Source organism: Chaetodon trifascialis, chromosome 22 (genome assembly GCF_039877785.1).
Source record: "Chaetodon trifascialis isolate fChaTrf1 chromosome 22, fChaTrf1.hap1, whole genome shotgun sequence".
Lineage (NCBI taxonomy): Eukaryota > Metazoa > Chordata > Actinopteri > Chaetodontiformes > Chaetodontidae > Chaetodon > Chaetodon trifascialis.
Genome location: NC_092077.1, coordinates 21044333 through 21063525, shown reverse-complemented (window position 1 = coordinate 21063525; position 19193 = coordinate 21044333). Strand labels below are relative to the sequence as shown.

The 19193-nt window shown below is 46.8% G+C and overlaps 6 protein-coding genes across 6 annotated transcripts in view; 3 read left to right on the top strand and 3 right to left on the bottom strand.

Annotated features, from left to right (window-relative positions):
• Positions 1–5180, bottom strand: part of LOC139350633 (CCR4-NOT transcription complex subunit 2-like) — an 11682-nt gene extending 6502 nt beyond the window's left edge. Inside the window, exons 1-3 of the mRNA XM_070992129.1 lie at positions 5115–5180; positions 3142–3273; positions 762–834 (exon numbers count right to left, since the gene is read on the bottom strand). Of these exons, the coding sequence (XP_070848230.1) occupies positions 762–834; positions 3142–3261 (193 nt within the window). The 5' untranslated portion in view covers positions 3262–3273; positions 5115–5180. The remainder of the gene's footprint in view (positions 1–761; positions 835–3141; positions 3274–5114) is intronic.
• A 1598-nt stretch (positions 5181–6778) lies between these two features.
• Positions 6779–7147, top strand: LOC139350634 (histone H2B-like). Its single transcript, XM_070992130.1, has one exon. The coding sequence runs from the start codon at positions 6779–6781 to the stop codon at positions 7145–7147; it is 369 nt and encodes a 122-aa protein (XP_070848231.1).
• A 970-nt stretch (positions 7148–8117) lies between these two features.
• LOC139350676 (histone H3-like) lies at positions 8118–8528 on the top strand. Its single transcript, XM_070992198.1, has one exon. The coding sequence runs from the start codon at positions 8118–8120 to the stop codon at positions 8526–8528; it is 411 nt and encodes a 136-aa protein (XP_070848299.1).
• Positions 8529–9763: 1235 nt separating this feature from the next.
• On the bottom strand, positions 9764–10169 carry LOC139350497 (late histone H2A.L3). Its single transcript, XM_070991952.1, has one exon. The coding sequence runs from the start codon at positions 10166–10168 to the stop codon at positions 9785–9787; it is 384 nt and encodes a 127-aa protein (XP_070848053.1). The 5' UTR covers position 10169; the 3' UTR covers positions 9764–9784.
• A 5902-nt stretch (positions 10170–16071) lies between these two features.
• Positions 16072–16782, top strand: LOC139350640 (histone H1-like). The gene has a single exon (XM_070992135.1). The coding sequence runs from the start codon at positions 16087–16089 to the stop codon at positions 16780–16782; it is 696 nt and encodes a 231-aa protein (XP_070848236.1). The 5' UTR covers positions 16072–16086.
• Positions 16783–17381: 599 nt separating this feature from the next.
• Positions 17382–18825, bottom strand: LOC139350639 (histone H4). Its single transcript, XM_070992134.1, has one exon. It carries the CDS (start codon positions 18679–18681, stop codon positions 18370–18372), a length of 312 nt encoding a protein of 103 aa, XP_070848235.1. The 5' UTR covers positions 18682–18825; the 3' UTR covers positions 17382–18369.
• Between the last annotated feature and the right edge of the window lie 368 nt (positions 18826–19193).

Below are 19193 nucleotides of genomic sequence, written 5' to 3'. Positions count from 1 at the left end.
TCAAATTAAAGAGATTAAATACCATTTTTAATATATTTCTACATACAGAAAATAAAGGACTTTGGTCTGCAAATCTGCATTTTTCATGTATCCTGCATCATAAATACACGTCAGGCATTTTTAACAAAACAAACTGACTCAAAGTCCAAAGAAAATTCAGCTTCCCTCAACTAACATGGTGGCGGTTCCCAAGGAATTGTGGGAATTGCCGTTGCATGTATGGACTCTCAAGGCCAGACGTGATTTTTACGCCCACAATGGACGACAGCCACCAGGTGAACAGCACCGAACCATGGATTCACCTCACACATGAGGGCAGCTCTGCCAGCGTCCACGTCTTAAAGGACACAGCTGACATCGGTCAGCTGGGGCTGCTTGTGTTTGTGGTGCTGATGGAGATTTTTGGAATTGAAGACCGACAAAGACGTGTCCACTGCAGACCATGACAGAGAATAAATTAACCAAAGCACGAGTGCACGTCCACCCTCACTCTGCTCCACAAAGCAAGATAAAACGTTTCTCTCGGATTACAATTAAATCACAGCGAGACAGCGTGCGACATTCGTGTAGCGTGGAGGTGATCAGCGGGAGAAGGGACGCTCCAGGCGTCGACGCTGCGACTCCATTTAACTCCTCACATCGACCGCTTTTCAGTGGGAAAAGAAATAACGTGACTGAAACACATGTACACATTGTCCCTCATCAGCTTGTCCCGAAGCCTCAGAGAGACACAGGTGAGGACGTGTGTGGCTTCGTCTTACTCTGCGGGCCGTATAAACTGGCTCCGAGCTGTGACAGCTGACCCGTGGAGGAAGCAGAGGAAGACGCCAGCATCTGAAGACAGACAGAGGAAACACAGACACATGCTTCAGTTTCCACACAACGTTGTCCTTTTGTTTTTGTTACGCATGAACAAAACGGATAAAGAGCCCATCTACACAACAGTATGACCAGCTGGTGGTGTGTTCATTTTAAACATGGTGGACGGCCCTAAACCTCCACCCTGTAGTCAAATCTGCATCTGTCTCCCATGAAGACATTCAGTTACGGAGGTGGTTTGGTCTGAGGTGTAGGGTTGGGCGGTAATCCGGTAATAAGGTATCCCGTGGTATCTAAAAATAGCAACCCTATCAGTTTCATTACGTCATTAAAAAAATGCTGCATGTACAGGTCTGTAGGGTCTAACATGACTGTAGCATCGCCATAACAAAAATGAAGTCCACTCCGTTCAGTGTATCTGGTTGAATTTTTACTCGAGGAAAAGGTGACTGTAAAAGCACATGCTAAGAATGAACCTGAGTAGTCGTACAGGTGTTTTAACACAGGTGTGTGCAGGCGCTTGCTGTTGTTCTTAGCTCTCATAAAAGGATGAAATGCAAATAAAAGAGTGAAATCAGACTTGGGGCTGCTCAGCAGAGTCCTCTGTGAGACGCAGCGCTGAAACTAACTGTGGTTACGCCGGTCAACAGCTCAGCGACCCGCCCACATTCACCATAGAAACACCAATGAGGATCCAGCAGGAAGTAACCCAGAGATAGGTTACTGCATGAAGAGCGCTCCCTCCACTCTAGAAACCCCCTCCTCTTTATGTAAACAGGCAGGACCTTCGTGATTGATGTCAAACTAACGCAGAGTCACAGGAGGAGACATTAGCAGCGTGTTTTCAGGCTGAATGTAACTTCTGACCTCAAAACAGCAAAGGTAAGACGTACTGTACGACTCAGCAAAGGTGTTTCTGCTCCTCTTTGGCTGCTAGCTCGCCCAGTTTCCATCGCACAGTGAGGAGGCAGACATCTTCATCATCATCAGACTCTGCTTTCATATGCTACCGGACTTTTGAGGTTTGAGGTGAAGTGGTGAAATCAGCAGATGCTGTACCTTTGACGTGTGCTGTTTTCATGTTTTCATGACATTTTCATGTGCACATAATTTTGTGGGGTTTGAATTACGTTTCGTTTGGGTGGCAATGCTTGGCGGAGGCTTTTAGCTGAGTTTCTCTCCATCATTCTGGTTTACTACAAGTTAGGACTGGTGCTTCTTAGCGTGTGCATTGACCATCTGAACTGCGCGCACGTCACGCTGCCCTGCAAAGTGACTTTTAATTAGTCACGGTAATACCGTATACCCCGGGAAAATGTGGGGAAAGTTTGACGGTATCAAAATTTGGATGCCGCCCAACTCTACTGAGGTGTATTTTCAGCAGCACGGACGCTACTGGACGATCACAGAAGTACTACAGGAATACTTCAGGAATACTACAGGCACAGTGTGTCTCTATGACCCTCTCACTCTTACTGCTTGTCACGGGCTACAATATGGCATCAAACTGAATATTTACAGTATATAGTTTAGAGAATATCACAGACCCAACATGACATTGGCAGGTGGGACTGAGAGAAAGAGGTGCAATTATAAATCCGTCAGCTCCTTCGGCACCACGGACGGGGACGAGGATTCATCAGCACTTCATTTGGTCATGCTGCTAACAGGAGGGACGGCATATCCCCTCATATCACCTGCTGAGCACGAGCCTCCAGAGGAGCTGAGCCCCGTCACACCGTCTGACAGAGGTAATACACGCCTGGCTGCACAGCGCTGGCTATCGTGTCCAAACTTCAGTACTACTGTTGGTACAATACTTCAGATTCAGCACAAATGCCACAACTATTTTTTGCCATCCCTTACTAAACCTGTTTTTCTACTTCATGTAGTCTAAACACAACTTGAAAGTCGAAAAAGGGTGCAATTTGTACACATTATGTTTGGCAGCAAAAAGGCATTTCAAGGAGACAAGAAGGGGGGAATGTGGGGAAAAAGAAAGGTAAAAACCAAAGTGTCACATGACCCACCCTGCAGCACAACCACACATCTTTATTCAAGCCATATCACTGCCGTGTATCACACGATCGCGTTACTGAGTGCAGTCTGCAGTGTCGCTCTGCAACAACTTCCTCTTGCAGGAAAACACTTAACTTGGTGCCTTTTGGTTTACGTGATCCCACAGGTTACAGTGTGGAACTAACACTACAATCTGAAATAATTACAGTCCTTAAAACTTAAAAGAAAAGTATTCCCGTGAGCTTGAATGGTGTCTTTCCTCTGCACTGTAAAGGCCTGGAGGGGGTCTAAAACATAACTTACATCCTTGTCAGCGCGGTGAGGAGGGAACATGGACTGTTGGGTGTAGTAGAGGCTGGAGTCGTCCGCATAGTCGCTCTCTACCCCTCCCTCCATAAACTTCTTCCGGTTAGCACCAAACATACCGTGTGTCACCTGAGAGAGCAAACACAGGAAATGGTCACAGTGACTTGCAGACTGAAGCTGCAGCGACAGAAATCAGCTCCTCCCTGTCCCGCCTGCAGCCATTCGCTTGAACTGTGATTCATACCGGTGTCTTCAGATTCATTTAAGATGCTGTGAATAAAACTTTCATCAGGAAATTTCAACATGCATGTAACCTAACAAACGCCTTAATTTAAAACATGCCTCTGCATCTGTGGGTCTGCAGACATTACGCTCAGATACTCACACAGAGACTGGTTTCGCAACCCTTAAAACAAAACATATAAGTTATATAAAATAAGTGAGATTTGTTCTTTTGTTTCGGTTTCCTGTTGCGTGTTGGCCCATCCATCCCAGATGCTGCTTTCTCTGATGCACAATGCATACTGTTCATTTAGGTGTGTCAGCTGTGGTTACTCGAACATGTTTGCAGCTTTAAATAACTAAACCTTCACAATTATGATCTCACATATACATACTCTATACTATAGAGTTGGAATAAGTGTAGGTTGTAAGTGGAGCTGCGTACTCAGGTCCTACTTGAAGAGCGCTGATCACAGATTAACCTGCATCCCAGTGTCAACCATGATGTCTGTGTGAAGTAGCACCACATCCTCCAGCAGAAAATACGTTGCTGCTGCTGCTGCTGCTGAAACACAGGACCTGGTTTCTCCATACAGGATCTTTACATACAGATCGTTCATCTCAAACCTATAATGAGTGAAACAGTAAGGGCTCGGGTCCGTCACCACACTGCTCTCTGAGGATCTGAGCAAAGACTCTGAACACTCGTCACAGCTCCAGAATATCACACCATAATATAGAGGACTACCTGACTTACATCACGTTTAACAGCTTCTGCAAACTCAGCTGCTGTAGCAGGAGTCATTCCTCCAAACATGAGGTGGTGTAAACAGTTTGAGATTGAACAGAGGTCCCACAGGATTAATTTGTTTAGTTATCCAGACATCCACAGCGACCCAGTGTGTAACAGCTATACCCAGTGAACGGCTAATTCAGCTCTAACATGCTTGTGAGGTTAGAAACTGCATATTATTGCTTGCAAACCAGCGCGTTTACGGTTAGACCCCCCCAACCCTGTTCTATCGGCTGAGTGGTTTTCATGCACGACAATTCTTGTTTCAAAGCAACGCTGAAGGTACAGCAGTGTCGCAAAAGGCTAGCTAATATTAGCCGTGTAAGCTAATGCTAGCACCGATAATCTGTCTGGTTTACCGTAACTATACCACACTACCCGCTGGTTTGTTGATAACACTAATGAATCGAATTATCCTGATTTGTGTTGTACTGGTGAGAGGCACATACATAATAACTAGAAGCTAGTATTGCCTTTTTATCTGTAAAATGAACCGTGAGCTAATGCTAGCCGACTAGCACGTAAGCGAGCAGCTACTTCTATAGGAATGCATTGGGACATTAGCGTGAGAGCTAATGCTCACTACCAAGCGAGCTATTCGGCTAACCGCAATGTAAGAACGCCACGGCAGGGACAGCTGTTAGCGGTTATATATAAGATGAAAACACCGGTTTAAATGCGGTCATTTAGACAGGCCACCGTGCAGAAGGGACCAGGGGGCAGGTGTGTTTTTGTTCGGATTTGGGCCTGCTGCGCCTCCGTCGGTTAACGTTAGTTCCCCAAAACAACAACATAAAGCAACGAGACCGGACTGCTGGGTTTTGAGTCGTGTTTTCCACTTTCCTTCGCCGCGTGGTTCCGTACGAACCATCATGCGAGCAGAGTTTTCTTTAAATGAGGTTCTGGTCAGTCCCTATTGAGAAAATAAATTAAACGAATAAAAGAAGGAGCTTACCGCATCAATCTTTCTTCCCCGCTACAATCCAAGATGGCCGTCATCTCTTCGCCAATCAGCGAGGATGCTGGGATGCCTTTCGCCTCTGACCCCTGATTCTCCATCACTCCACTCCGGACTGTGCTGCTGTACTCTAGAAAGGTACTTAGCTATACTACATATATTCAACTGTCTGGCGTCTGAATCACTCTTATTTACTCCAGTCTGTCCTGTATCTCTACTGTCTGACTCCTGAGGCCTCCATCATTATTATTCTGTACTGTACTTTGACCTCTGAACCTCTCTGACCCGTGAACTTCAATTTGCACTCTGCTCTCCACTTTACTGTTCTCTGTATTCTTTACTCTTTTCCTCTGGATTACTGACTGATCAAAGTGTGTTTGTGTGTCTTTACAAACATTTAATGGCGCTTAAATGCACATTTTTACCCCTTTAACGCACAGCGCGGCTCTGTGGTGACCTGGGACTTCTGTATATTACACCTTTTCTAATAGATAAATTAGAACCTGCAATTCATTAAACCGTTTATTTCAAACAATTATCTTGTTTTAAAATGTAAATGCAAACACTGTTTACAGGTTCGCGGGATATCTCAGGTATGAAAGAGTCTTACCTGTTTTTATTCACCGTGTTGGATGCAAGTGCAAGTAGCAGGTAATGTTGTAATCCCCCCTTTAGCCGCATGATGTCGCTGTTGTACCACTGTTACTATCAATAAGTACAGACTGTTGAAAACATTTGACTGTCTGTTTTGTCCAGCACCCAACCAGTTTCTGTGGACATGATCAGATGCCAGAAACTGTACACCAGGACTGATTGATTGAAAGATGAAGAAGAAGAGGACGAAGTGCCGATTTCATGTTTAGTATCCAGACAATAAGTCATTAAGAAAGAAAGACATCCTTCACGGGCACGGACCATGCTTCTGTGAAACTTTTTTCTCCGCTTTTATCCCATCCTGGTAAGTCTTCCTTCATCGTCACCATTGGTCAGGTGGTGATCTTTTTACATGTTTTAGTAGGGTTTTTTTAACGGAGGATACCCCAGGTGAACACGGGGAGAACATGCAAACTCCACACAGAAAGGCCCCTTTCCTCGAGCAGCAGGCACTGAGGGCATGGTGGAGGACACGCCCCCAGTGTTCACAGCCGGAATCGAACCTGGGACCTTCTAGCCGTGAGGTGACAGTGTTACCACGGTGCCACCAAGGAGGTTAGAAAGTCACAAGTTTTCTACAGAAAAAGACTCAAGTGAGGCGAGAGCAAAGGGAAGGACGGCTGGTGGAGTCAAATCATGACAGACACCCCTGTAGGTAAGCAACATAAGAGCTTATACATCACATGTATATTTCTAAGATAAGACAAAATAATCCTTTGTTCACCCCACAGAGGGAAGTCTGCCGTGTCTCGAGCCTGTCAGTAAGAAGCATCAGAAAATGATAATAATCAGGACACACCAGTAAATGAAGGTAAGAGCTGAATTCACATTACTGCACATGAGTCAGTCGGCCTCAGGGAGGCACTTTGTGCCGCGCATGCTCAGTGTCGAGCACAGTAATGTAGCCAATCCTGTGTGAGCAACAGTGCAGGTTATTTGCATCCAGAGGAGAAATATAAAGAGTTCAGAGCAAGGAAGTGTCATCGGTTAAAAAGCACAAACTGAAAATGCCTGACCAGGTGAAAATCTCCAAGAAGGGCTCCAAGAAAGCTGCTTCTAAAGCCACCAAGCCGGGCAAGAGGAGGAGGAAGAGCAGGAAGGAGAGCTACGCCATCTACGTGTACAAGGTGCTGAAGCAGGTGCACCCTGACACCGGGATCTCCTCCAAGGCCATGATGATCATGAACTCCTTTGTGAGTGACATCTTTGAGCGCATTGCTGGGGAGGCCTCCCGTCTGGCTCATTACAACAAGAGGTCCACCATCACCTCCAGGGAGATCCAGACCGCTGTGCGCCTCCTGCTGCCTGGAGAGCTGGCCAAGCACGCCGTGTCTGAGGGCACCAAGGCCGTGACCAAGTACACCAGCTCCAAGTAAAACCCCAAACCAGCAAAACAAAAGGCTCTTTTAAGAGCCACCCACTTCAGCCAAGAGCCCACTTCCTGCTCAGAAATGAACTTCATAAACCTGAAGTGGTGTTCAGGTGACACGGCGGCAGCACTCACATCCTGCAGCGCTCCTGTCGGTCTGCTGCTCGAGCCTCAGCGTCACGGCACTACATGTTAATGGCTGAGCTCAGTTAGTGTACATTATGTGTTATCTGCTAGTTTAATCTACAGCGAGTGGAAACTACTGTCACACAGTATAACACCTCCCTCTGGGGAGTACAACCAGTTTAATAAAATGGACACTTGTACTCTCACAAGCTGAGCTTTTACTGTCACTCTGCAGTACTCTCATCTGGATATTCTCACTGAACTCACTCTTTATTTCTCTCTTTTATATTTCATGAAGTCCATTATTCAAAGCTGTCAGGAACAGATGTGAAACTTGACATCAGTCAGAGTTTAACTGCTCAAAACTGAAGAGGCGGTCATCAGTCACCCCAAAATATCAGTGTCTGTCTGCATATTTGTATGAGTTCTGCAGGTTTCTAAAATGAGCTTCACACTGCACAGTTACTTATGTCTTATTGGAAACTAAAGGCCTTCGATCTGTTTGAATTAGGAATTTGGACGCATTCAATCATGTGAATAGTCAGAGGGAACAAACATATTCCAGAACTGCTTCATAGAAATAAGGAAAGAAATGAAGCGCTCGTAGATATAAATAAATGAGCTGAGGATCTATCTCCTTTCTAAACGTGCCTTCGGCTTTCCCGCGCTGGGGCGGGCTTTTCAATTTGAATTTTTCTTCTCCAATAGATGACGAGCTGCAATGCACGCGCACCTCTCCTCGGACCAATCAGAGCTCACAGCGCTCCGGCAGATCCTGTATAAAGCCGCTGTTCGCAGTCAGTCTGCACGACTCCTTCACCTGTGAACACAGAGAAGACCGAGAGACCGACATGGCCAGAACCAAGCAGACAGCCCGTAAGTCCACCGGAGGCAAAGCTCCCAGGAAGCAGCTGGCGACCAAGGCCGCCCGGAAGAGCGCTCCCGCCACCGGCGGAGTGAAGAAGCCCCACCGCTACAGGCCCGGTACGGTGGCCCTGAGGGAGATCCGCCGCTACCAGAAGTCCACCGAGCTGCTGATCCGCAAGCTGCCCTTCCAGCGCCTGGTCCGGGAGATCGCTCAGGACTTCAAGACCGACCTGCGCTTCCAGAGCTCGGCCGTCATGGCCCTGCAGGAGTCCAGCGAGGCTTACCTGGTGGGTCTGTTCGAGGACACCAACCTGTGCGCCATCCACGCCAAGAGGGTCACCATCATGCCTAAAGACATCCAGCTGGCCCGCCGAATCCGCGGAGAGAGGGCTTAAACTGACCTGAGACCAGCTGAGCAACCACACAAAGGCTCTTTTAAGAGCCACAAACTACACTGAAAGCGCCGCTCCTCAACACACAAACAGTCACGAGTCTCCATCGGCCGATTGCCTCAGACACAGAGCTGCGGACTTTCATCACGATGAAGGTCTGAACAGAGGAGAGCCTGCTGGTCAGGACTGGAACAGATCTATTCATTTGATCAGCCTGTAATACACCAAGACTGTCCTTCAACAGAGCAGCTGTGACAGCCAGAAGTTCATTCGTTCATTCATTCATTCATTCAGTTCATCTTAATAAAAGCTTTATGCATTCATTCATAAATTAATATTTAGTATGCTGTGGGTGTGTAACATGACAACACAATGGAAGCTAATATCAGCTGTCAAACGTTTATCAATAGATAGTTTTGTCAGCGTTTGAATATCGTGATGACGGGAGCAGGGCTGGTGTCACGGCCCATCATCATCATCATCATCTCTCAGCTATAATCCGTGTAATAAAGAAATGATTAAGTCTGTAACTGTAATCTGCATGTAGCCTGAACAGGAATACTAATTTTCCTCCAACACTTAACACACAAGGTTAATATATCCACACATATTCATATTTCAGGTTTGAGGTATAAACATTCAAATTTTATGATAAATTCAATTATGATAAGATATACCTTTATTAGTCCCACAGTGGGGAAATTTCAGGTATTACAGCAGCAAAAGTGGATAGCAAACATAGAGGGATCAGTAAAAAAGACATCAGACCAAACTATATGAACAAGGAATAATGAATAATATTCATTCCATATTATGGAATATGAACAATCAGTACTGACATTGCACATTATATATATATATATATATATATATATATATACATATATACATACACACACACACATACATACATACATACATACACCAGACACTGTGCAGGGCTGTTTATTCGTTTATTCAAACATTCATCATCATCATCAGTGGAAGTAAACATTTCACATTTTAGCCCTCTGACCTGCTCACAGGCCAGAATATGAAATGAATGTGATTGTCCATGACGTCAGCAGCTCCTCGTTAGGTTATTGTTGTTATTATTTACTGAATGTTGTCTTTGTTCCTCAGTGAGTTACATGCCTACAGTCACAAAGGTGACACAGGTGTCGTAGACACAGGTGAACCCGCTCTTTGTTCAGGAGGTGTGTGGCTCTTAAAAGAGCCGTTTGTTTGTTTGTTTGTTTGTTTGTTTGTGACCCGGGTCTTTACTTCTTGGGGACCTTGTCGGACTTCTTGGGCAGCAGCACCGCCTGGATGTTGGGCAGCACGCCGCCCTGAGCGATGGTCACTCCGCCCAGCAGCTTGTTGAGCTCCTCGTCGTTGCGGACCGCCAGCTGCAGGTGACGCGGGATGATGCGGGTCTTTTTGTTGTCACGAGCTGCATTTCCGGCCAGCTCCAGGATCTCAGCGGTCAGGTACTCCAGCACCGCCGCCAGGTAGACCGGAGCTCCGGCACCGACGCGTTCGGAGTAGTTCCCCTTTCTCAGCAGCCTGTGGACACGGCCGACTGGAAACTGCAGCCCAGCACGAGACGAGCGGGACTTGGCCTTCGCCTTGGTCTTCCCGGCACCCTTTCCACGTCCAGACATCTTTCTTCTCTTTGGTTTCTTGATTACAAGACAGAATACAGATGTGCAGCAGCTACACCTCATTTATAGGGCGACCAGCTGCTCGGTGATTGGATACAGTAGACGCAACTATGACCGTCCAATCAGAAGAGAGCTTGTGTAACAGTACAGCGATAACCACAAGGTTTCCGCTTCGCGCGCTCCGGGCTCAATGGAGATAGATCCTGCTCATTTATGGCATTTATGGCAAAATAATAATAATAATCATCATCATCATATCATCATCATCATCATCATCATCATCATCATCATCATCATCATCATCATCATCATGATCACAGGAGGTTTCTGTTGTGTTACAGTACAATTCATAGCTGCTCCTCTGTGGAAGATTCTGGTACTTTCATGTCTTCATGTCAGTCCTAATTTTGGGTGTGTTGGTCTAGTATTCTTACTGCCTGCCTTCTCAGCTGTTTTGGCCACCCTCATCATCATCATCATCATCATCATCATCATCATGGATCTTATTCTCCAGATGTCAGTGTTTGTAGATTAGATTCAACTTTATTGTCATCGTCAGAGTGCAATGCAGAGACAACCAAATGCAGTTTAGCATCTAACCAGAAGTGCAAGTCGTCACAACATCCAAACAAACACAGTAGAAAAACAGTGAGGCAGGTGCAGGTTGTGCCAGTGACTCTATGAGGCCATAAACACATGTGCAACACGGGACGTAAACAGGTGCAACAGGTAGTAAGTGGAAGTGCAGTAAAAGTAAAGAGTATAAGTGAACAGATGAGAATACAAACTGACTCATACGAACAATGAACAATGAAAGGGTGGGGGGGGGGGTTGGAGGGGGGCTGCTGGGGGAGAGTTCAGCAGAAATTTCATTTGCAACAAGCTCAGCACAGGGTTGAAAAATCTTTAAAAGAAGAATATATATGATTGATTTGATTTTTTTGATTTTATTGACGAAGTGTCCTACACCGAACGGTGCCCAGTCCTCATGGGCTTACAGGACACTTAAGAACATATTTCCACATACATAAGTACACACATAGATACCTGTGCACATGCATGCTTGAATGCACGCCTGGACACCGACACACATGCATCCATGCATGCACACCCACATACACACGCATGCATGTATACGTACCCACGAACGCACTCATGTACAAAACATACAAAATGAGCAGTTGCTAGAGTTTTATTATACATAAGTGTGTATTGATATGCACAGGTATGATGAAAGTGTGTTAAAGTAAACAGTACTGTGGTATATACAGTATGTGAAATAGAACAGGCTGAGAAGAGCAGCAGGAATATGCAGTAAGTTAAATATATAGCATATTTAAAGAGCAGTTGTGAAGAACAGCCTGAGGAGTTCACAGTGGTGCTCGTTTAGAGTTCAGCAGTCTGATGATGGTGGTGGTGTGTGTGGTGGTGGTGGTGGTGGGGGGGGGGGGACGAGTCCCTGATGATGTTTTTGGCATGGGACATGCAGCAATGTCCTGAATGGAGGGAAGAGAAGTCCCAGTGATTCTCACCGCTGTCCTCACGTTCGTCAGTCAGCAGCGCTGCAGCCTCCGCTCCACACAGATGTGTATTGTCTTTGCACCAGCCGCTCCACCTCCTCTCTGCAGGCCACGTCAGTGTCCTCCCTGATGAGGCCCACCACTGTTCAGGGCTCAGGACAGCCAGACAGAGGCTCCTGAACCTCCTACCAGATGGTGGCTGAGGTGGGAACTGAATAATAATAATTATAATAAACATCACAAACCAGAACATGGGACAAGAGGCTTGTTCTTGGTCTGTCTGAATGTCACGTACGGCTTTCAGCCATTTTCCAGGACTGTGTAAATTCGGATCTAACGCACATTTGAACAGACTTCAGATTCATCCTCCTCCTCCTCCTCCTCCCAGCACATTTGAAAGCATGGCAGGCAGAACAAGTTTAACAACGGTTTCAAACGTGTAACAGTTAAACATTATTCAGCCAATTGAAACAAGCTGAGAGGAAAATAAACTCCAGACTGAAGGACAATGACACTGGCTTCATTTAGCAAAAAATCCCAAACCAGCTTCATCTCACGATAAACATGAAGAGCCCGTTAAGAGTGAACCGCAGCAGACAGCACTTCCGCATTTCAACGGCGTCCCAACTTTGTCAAATTAAAATCAGCTGTAAACGCGTCTGAGTGAACGAATGAGAATTCATGAAACAAACTGGACTTCCTCTCTTCTGGTCTGCTCTCACGTCTGTTCTTCAGCTCGTTTAACCTTCTTTCACCAGTGAGTCCGTAAACGTCTCTCAGGACACAGAGACACATCAGGATCTTGAGTGTCTGGATGTCCGGAGCATCCGGGTTCTGTGTGGACTTCCAGTTACTGCGAACATAAACAGAGTGATCAGTGAGGAGGGCGGAATATAAGCCTTCTCTGCGGACGTGTTTGAAGACCATCCGCTGTTGAAACCACTGAATATTTCCAGCTGTGAAAATTAAAAATTCAAAACGCGTGCAGCTGTCCAGACGTCTCCTCCTGAGACATCAACATGGAGTGAAATCCAGATGTGCTTTCATTTCTTTAAATGTGTATCCAGCTGTAACCTGTAGGTGGCAGCACCTGAAGAAGAAATCCAGAAGAAGAATCAGAGGGACGATCCCCTTTGTTGTCTCTCTCACACACACACACACACACACACACACACACACACACACACACACACACACACACACACACACACACACACACACACACACACACACACACACACACACACACACACACACACACACGCCTTGCAATTGGTGAAATCTGTCCTTTGTCCCGTCCTGGTCGTCCTTCCTCCGGCAGACCAGCACTGGTCAGAAGGTGATCTTCTTGCATGTTTTTGGTGAGGAGGAAACTGCAGGTGAACACAGGAGAACATGCAAACTCCACACAGAAAGGCTCCTAGAAAGCTTTCCATTTCCATTGAGATGTAGAAATATTTGTTAATCATATTCCTGATAAAACTGACTGTAACCTCAAACTGGACATTTAAACATGTGACCTGAGCGACGTTCATGAAATGTTCTTGCGTCTGCTCTGAAGTGAAGCAGAAACTGTCTTTGCACTCTTCTGTCCAGCAGAAGAGCTCTGCTGCCATCAGTCCACTTCTCCATTGTTACTGTATTTATTTTCAGTTACTGTTTAGTTGTTAGGACACGTCTGTCTTTATTCTTTGTGCCTGTGCACTTAAGTGTCAGAGATGTCTTGTCTCACCGTGGGATTGTGGGAAACGTCATTTGTATGTCTGCTACATGTGAACGACTGACAACAAAGCCGACTGTGACTGAAGCGGCTCTGGCTGCTCGGCTTCCTGGTCGTCTGTTGTCCTGCACAGCTTTAACTTGGTCCCTGTAAAACTTCCGGTGGACTCGAGCTGGAGGACAGACATCAAACAAACATCTGATGTCTTTCACACAGAGAGGAGACACAGAGTACACGTCTGTATGGACGCAGCAGTGTCTTCAGCGTCTGACTGTCCTGTGTGAAGGGGACGATCACTTACAGAGGGACATTCACACTCGGTGTCTTTGAATGAGACACAAATCACATTTCCATGCATTTGTAACGTTACAGAGGACGTTCTGCATCAGTTCACGCACGGACAATACAAATGTCCCGGATGTTAAGACTGTTTTACCAACGTAAAAACGACGTTCTAGCAACGTCGATCGCTCATTAATATTCTAAGAACACTGCGGAAAGTTCCGGGAATGTTACTGGAATGTTACTGGAATGTTTCTGTTGGCAGGGAAACGCTTGATAATCTGAATATTTCCCGTCAGACTGAATCGTTTGCTTCGCTCACAGTAACCTCATTTTACCGGTAACGGGCGGAGTAACACCTCCACTGAGAGGCGTTACTTCAAATCACAAGCGTCGCGCGCCGCATGCGAGCCAAATTCGACGCGCTGATTGGACCACGACGCAAACGTGACGTTTGAAATCAGGCCTCTGATCTGTCCGCAAACTGTGATTCAATTAAAATCACTGTGATAGATTTTCCTCTGAGAAACGGACTTTAAAGGTCAGAAAAGAGAGAGATGACTTTCTCCAAACAAACGTCTCAAATGAGCTGGAGATGCATTCACGGAGTAAATGATGCATTCACGGAGTAAATGAAACCTGTAAGAAACAGAGCGAGGTCAGACTGGGACAGAGGGACAAGACAAATCAGTATTTTACAAATAAAAATACTCGCTTTGATCATCTGTGACAGAAAGTGGTGAAATGACAGTCAACACCGTCAAAAGCTTCATCCTAAAAACCTTCATCACCCCCTCCCCTGAGACAACACTCTTCGTCCATCCAACAAAATCATCTTCAGTTGGGAAAAACATGAAGTCTGTCAGTGCTGGAGTGTGGGAATCAAAAGGATCCTGATGCTCATAAAGTCAGACATGAACCTGATTCTAAGTGATCGCACAGACATGAAGACAGAACGCGTCACAGTTCGAACATTTAGAAACACGTCTGGTTAATTAAATCTAGAAATGTAAGTGACGATGAAGATGAGAGCATTGCAGATGTCTGATAGTCTTCTTCATTGAAGCCGACGTCTGGTGGACCTGGAACCTGGATGTGTTTGGATCAAAGGGTCCAACATTAAAGAGGTGAGACAGAAAAACCCTTTTCTGCCTCCATAAGCCTTCACACGAAACAGCCTGAGAGGAAACCAGTCCTGGCTCAGACTGCTGCTCAGGCTGTTTGCTGTCTGTGACAGACAAGTGACGGCTGTCATCATCTATATTCTATATCTATATTAATCAAAGGACAGACTTACTCATCGGGCTCTCAGGTAGTGAATCTGAATAAGAAGGAATCACATTAACCTGCTCATAATTAAACAACCTGTGATGAACCGCCAGGAGAAAACACCTGAGCTGGGTCACCCTCAACACCTGATGATGTCAGAGGTCTGACAGGATCCGGGTCAGACATGCAGTCAGTGAAATGATCAGTGATTGATGATCATATGGTTCATCTTCGCAGAACCTGCTTCATGTAGAACTTGGTGTGTTTCTGACATGTTTGACGTGTCAGGGGAGACAGACGTGTTAAGGACAGTATGACTTCTATTTCCACTAACACTACTCCAAAGAATACTAATGCTACTGAAGACACAGCAGAACAGACACCGGATATGATCCAACTCGGACTTCCAGCACAAACAGGCTTTGAGTCACATGAGCAGAGAAGTTGAACACATCTCCCCCAATACGTCAAATCAAACGTTTATTGTCTGTTCATTCACTTCTGTGAGACTCGCTTTCAGACTGTGTTACGTGTCACTGAATTCAGAAACACAAAAAACAAATGTCACACACTCACACGCGCGCCGTGTGTCACGCCGGGCGTGAAGCTTCAGTTAACCGCTGGAGTGTGTTTGCAGGTAGCAAATGAACCCCAGTTTGATACGAATTGAAGAGCGGCACGTGAGAGTTTTTACTTTGAGTCTTTGAACAAACTTGTCCTCTTTCCGTCTGACGCTCTTTGCTGAACTTCTGACGTGTTGTAAAAGATTTAGGAGAGAATTTCGAAGGAAAGGTCGCGGAGCGGAGCCTCTCAGGGCGCGAGGTGAGAGACTTTCAAAGGCTTTACAAGGAAAAAAGACACGTGTGAAAAGCGTTCTTTGACTTCCGCGTGGAGGGACACTGCTGTCCTTTCAGCTGGACTCACTTCCACCTGTCAATCCTTCCCGCAGGTGAGTTTTTTCCACTTTTCTCGGTGAAGAGAAAACACACGAGCCGTCGCTTCCTGCCGCCCGCACCGCCGCAGGCTGGGTTGAGTCTTCACGGTTCTCGTGTTGTGTTTAAAGCCATGCCAGGCTGTCAGACTCCTCAGTCTCATCTGACGAGCACATCAACACCAACAGCTGGAAGATGGCAGAGGTCGCGCCACCCGCCGCACCGGCTCCTGTTGCCAAAGTCCCGAAGAAGAAGTCCAACACGCCGAGGAAGACGCCTGGTCAGAGCGCCAGAGACCTGATCCTGAAGGTGGTGTCGGCCTCCACAGAGCGCAAAGGCATGTCCTATGTCTCCATAAAGAAGGGTGTGGCTGCTGAAGGCTACGAAGTGGAGCAGAACCTTGCCCGCTTCAAACGCGTCTTTAAGAAGCTGGTGGAGAACGGAAAACTGGTGCAGGTCAGCGGGACCGGAGTGTCCGGGTCCTTCAAAGCCGCCAAGGTTACTGCCAAGACTAAGCAGGAGAAGAAGGGCGGCAGAGTCAAGAAGTCCAGCACCCCCGGCAAGAGGTCCTCCAGCGGAGCCAGGAAGCCCGCCGCAGCCAGGAAGCCAGCCGCCGCCGGGAAGCCCAGACCCAAGACCACACCCAAGAAACGCCCAGCCAATAAACAATCCGTGAAGACCACCGGAGCCAAGAGCCCGGGGAGGGCCGCGAAGCCTGGAGGCAGCAAAAAAGGCTCAGCTGCCAAAAAGCCTGGCACCCCCAAGAAAGACGGAAAGAAAGCTGGCAGGGCGGCCGTGAAGAAAGTCAACAAGAGACCCGCCAAGAAGGCCGCCAGGAGGGTCGAAAAGCCCAAAGCGAAGAAGGCAGGAAAGAAAGCAGCGAAGAAGTGAGCAGCCGGCGGCTTCTTCTTCTTCTCTTTTTTTATTTTAAACACACCAACGGCTCTTTTAAGAGCCACCCACACCCTGAGGGGCTGACGTCCTGTGCCGGCTGGGCTTCATGTACTACCTGTTCACACCTGCTGTAATGTTTACACGGACCTGGGGGGGCTGGGCTGCCCACTGGACCATTGTTCTTGTTGCTTAAATGACTTCATTATCAAAGTTGTGTAAAATGAATTACTAATGTACAAAACATGCTTTATATCACTGACTGCATTTCCTGTGTTCACTCATTTTTACTGTGTGTGTGTGCGTGCGTGCTCTTCAGGTATCTGAATGTGCTTGAGTTGTGCAGAAGTGTAGAGATCTGATAGCATGAGGGTCAGCTGGCGTCGGTGAGCTAACGCAGGGCTTCAGGTTCACCTGGATCGACACTGTTGCTGCTGAAATCCAGGAAGTAAAAAGCCTTAAATGAGGAAGGTGAAGATGATGATTGCACAGCTTGAATGTTTTGGTGAAATATCAGCAGCAACGCGTTCTTTATTGATCCCATGATGGGAATGACGTCGTTACAGCCAGCAGAGACACAGAGGACACAGGATGTCTTACTGCTGTAGTGACGTCACTTTATTTTTACTGTTTTTGACTGTTTGACCACACTTCAGTGCAGAAATACACGCACGAGTACATCTGTGGAAACACGCTTTATTTCTGAGTGGAAAAACAGAAATGTACTGATGTGAGCTGATTTAATCTGACAGACAGCAGCTTGACTTCAGTCACTTTCCTTGTACTTGTACTTTACTCGAGTATTTCAGCTCTGTGCTACTTTTTACTTCACAACATTTCAGTCAAGTGCTGTACTTCTTACTCCATTACATTTATACTTGAGTTACTTTTAGATTAATGATACAGAAATAGTCATTAAAAAAATGTATAATTAATGAGGTATTATGAATGTGATGCTCAACGGTGCAGGGTTTTTTAATGCGACTGCTGTACACAGCCTCTACAGCTGCTTTAATTTTCTTGGCTTTTTGCTCTGTTGCTAATAATAATAATAATAATAATAATAATAATAAAAATGGCAACCAGCTGCATTCAACAAAACAGTTAATTCAATGACATAACCATCAGCAAATACATACTGATTCTTGTTTAGATCTGTAAACATCCCAAACCTCACCTGCTGTCTATCCTCCAATCACAAGGGCCCATTGAGGTCTGCACCTGACCACCAGGGATCAGGGTCAGCCCCCGGCCCATCACCACCAGGTAACCTGGAGATCTCCCACACAGTCACAGCGGTGTCCTGAGCTGCTCAGGTGTCTCTGACAGTCTGTCCCTCATGTGCAGGGGACACATACACTGCAGTGATAAGAGCAAGTCCGGTTTACCTGTACTGCGTCACAGCAACTCATGAAGACGGACACGAGCAGCTCGTTTGTTGTTCAAAGCAACAAAGCAGAATGAATGAAACATCCCACAGACCTCCATGATCGATGAGTGACAGCTGGTGATGAAGGAGCGGCTCTCTGAGTCGTGATTGGCTCTTAAAAGAGCCGTGTGTATGTATGTGGGGAGGGGGGGGGGGGGTTAACCGCCGAAGCCGTAGAGGGTGCGCCCCTGCCTCTTGAGCGCGTAGACCACGTCCATGGCGGTGACGGTCTTCCTCTTGGCGTGCTCGGTGTAGGTGACGGCGTCCCGGATGACGTTCTCCAGGAAGACCTTGAGCACTCCGCGGGTCTCCTCGTAGATGAGACCGGAGATGCGCTTGACTCCGCCGCGGCGGGCCAGGCGGCGGATGGCGGGCTTGGTGATTCCCTGGATGTTGTCACGGAGAACCTTCCGGTGGCGCTTGGCGCCTCCTTTGCCGAGGCCTTTCCCTCCTTTTCCGCGGCCGCTCATCGTGACAGAACTGATACAGGATCAGTGAGGAGGGCGGAATATAAGCCTTCTCTGCGGACGTGTTTGAAGAGCGAACTCGTGCTCTGAGGGGCGGCAACGTGTTCAAAAGGTTGACGTCACTCTCCGCCCGCAAGACAGCAGCCGGAAGTGGACCTTCGGGAGGCAGGAGCCTGACGTTTAGCGTCAGCTAACGTGAAGCTGTGATGGTGAACACAGACTGCTCCGCTGCTTTCAGCGGTAATCTGTCTTATTTGTATCGTTTCACTTTCAAATCTGACGTTTGACAAAGTGCCACATTCACACTGAACAGCTGCTCTTCTTCAGGGCTTTTCCTCTTCCTCTTACCTTGAAGTGTTCGATTTGGGCCACATAAAAAAGAAGTCCTTTTACTTCAAAGAATGGTCAGACCAGGGAGTCTGGTCTATCCCACATTTAATGGATGACAGAGGCGAAATATTAGAATTTACAGAATTCAGCAACAAGTACAACTTAAACTGTGCCAGAGGATTATT

Excerpts from the sequence above, each read along its gene's own strand:
- LOC139350676 (XM_070992198.1), top strand. The coding sequence starts at position 8,118 with ATGGCCAGAACCAAGCAGACAGCCCGTAAGTCCACCGGAGGCAAAGCT.
- LOC139350640 (XM_070992135.1), top strand. The coding sequence starts at position 16,087 with ATGGCAGAGGTCGCGCCACCCGCCGCACCGGCTCCTGTTGCCAAAGTC.
- LOC139350639 (XM_070992134.1), bottom strand. The coding sequence starts at position 18,681 with ATGAGCGGCCGCGGAAAAGGAGGGAAAGGCCTCGGCAAAGGAGGCGCC.
- LOC139350634 (XM_070992130.1), top strand. The coding sequence starts at position 6,779 with ATGCCTGACCAGGTGAAAATCTCCAAGAAGGGCTCCAAGAAAGCTGCT.
- LOC139350497 (XM_070991952.1), bottom strand. The coding sequence starts at position 10,168 with ATGTCTGGACGTGGAAAGGGTGCCGGGAAGACCAAGGCGAAGGCCAAG.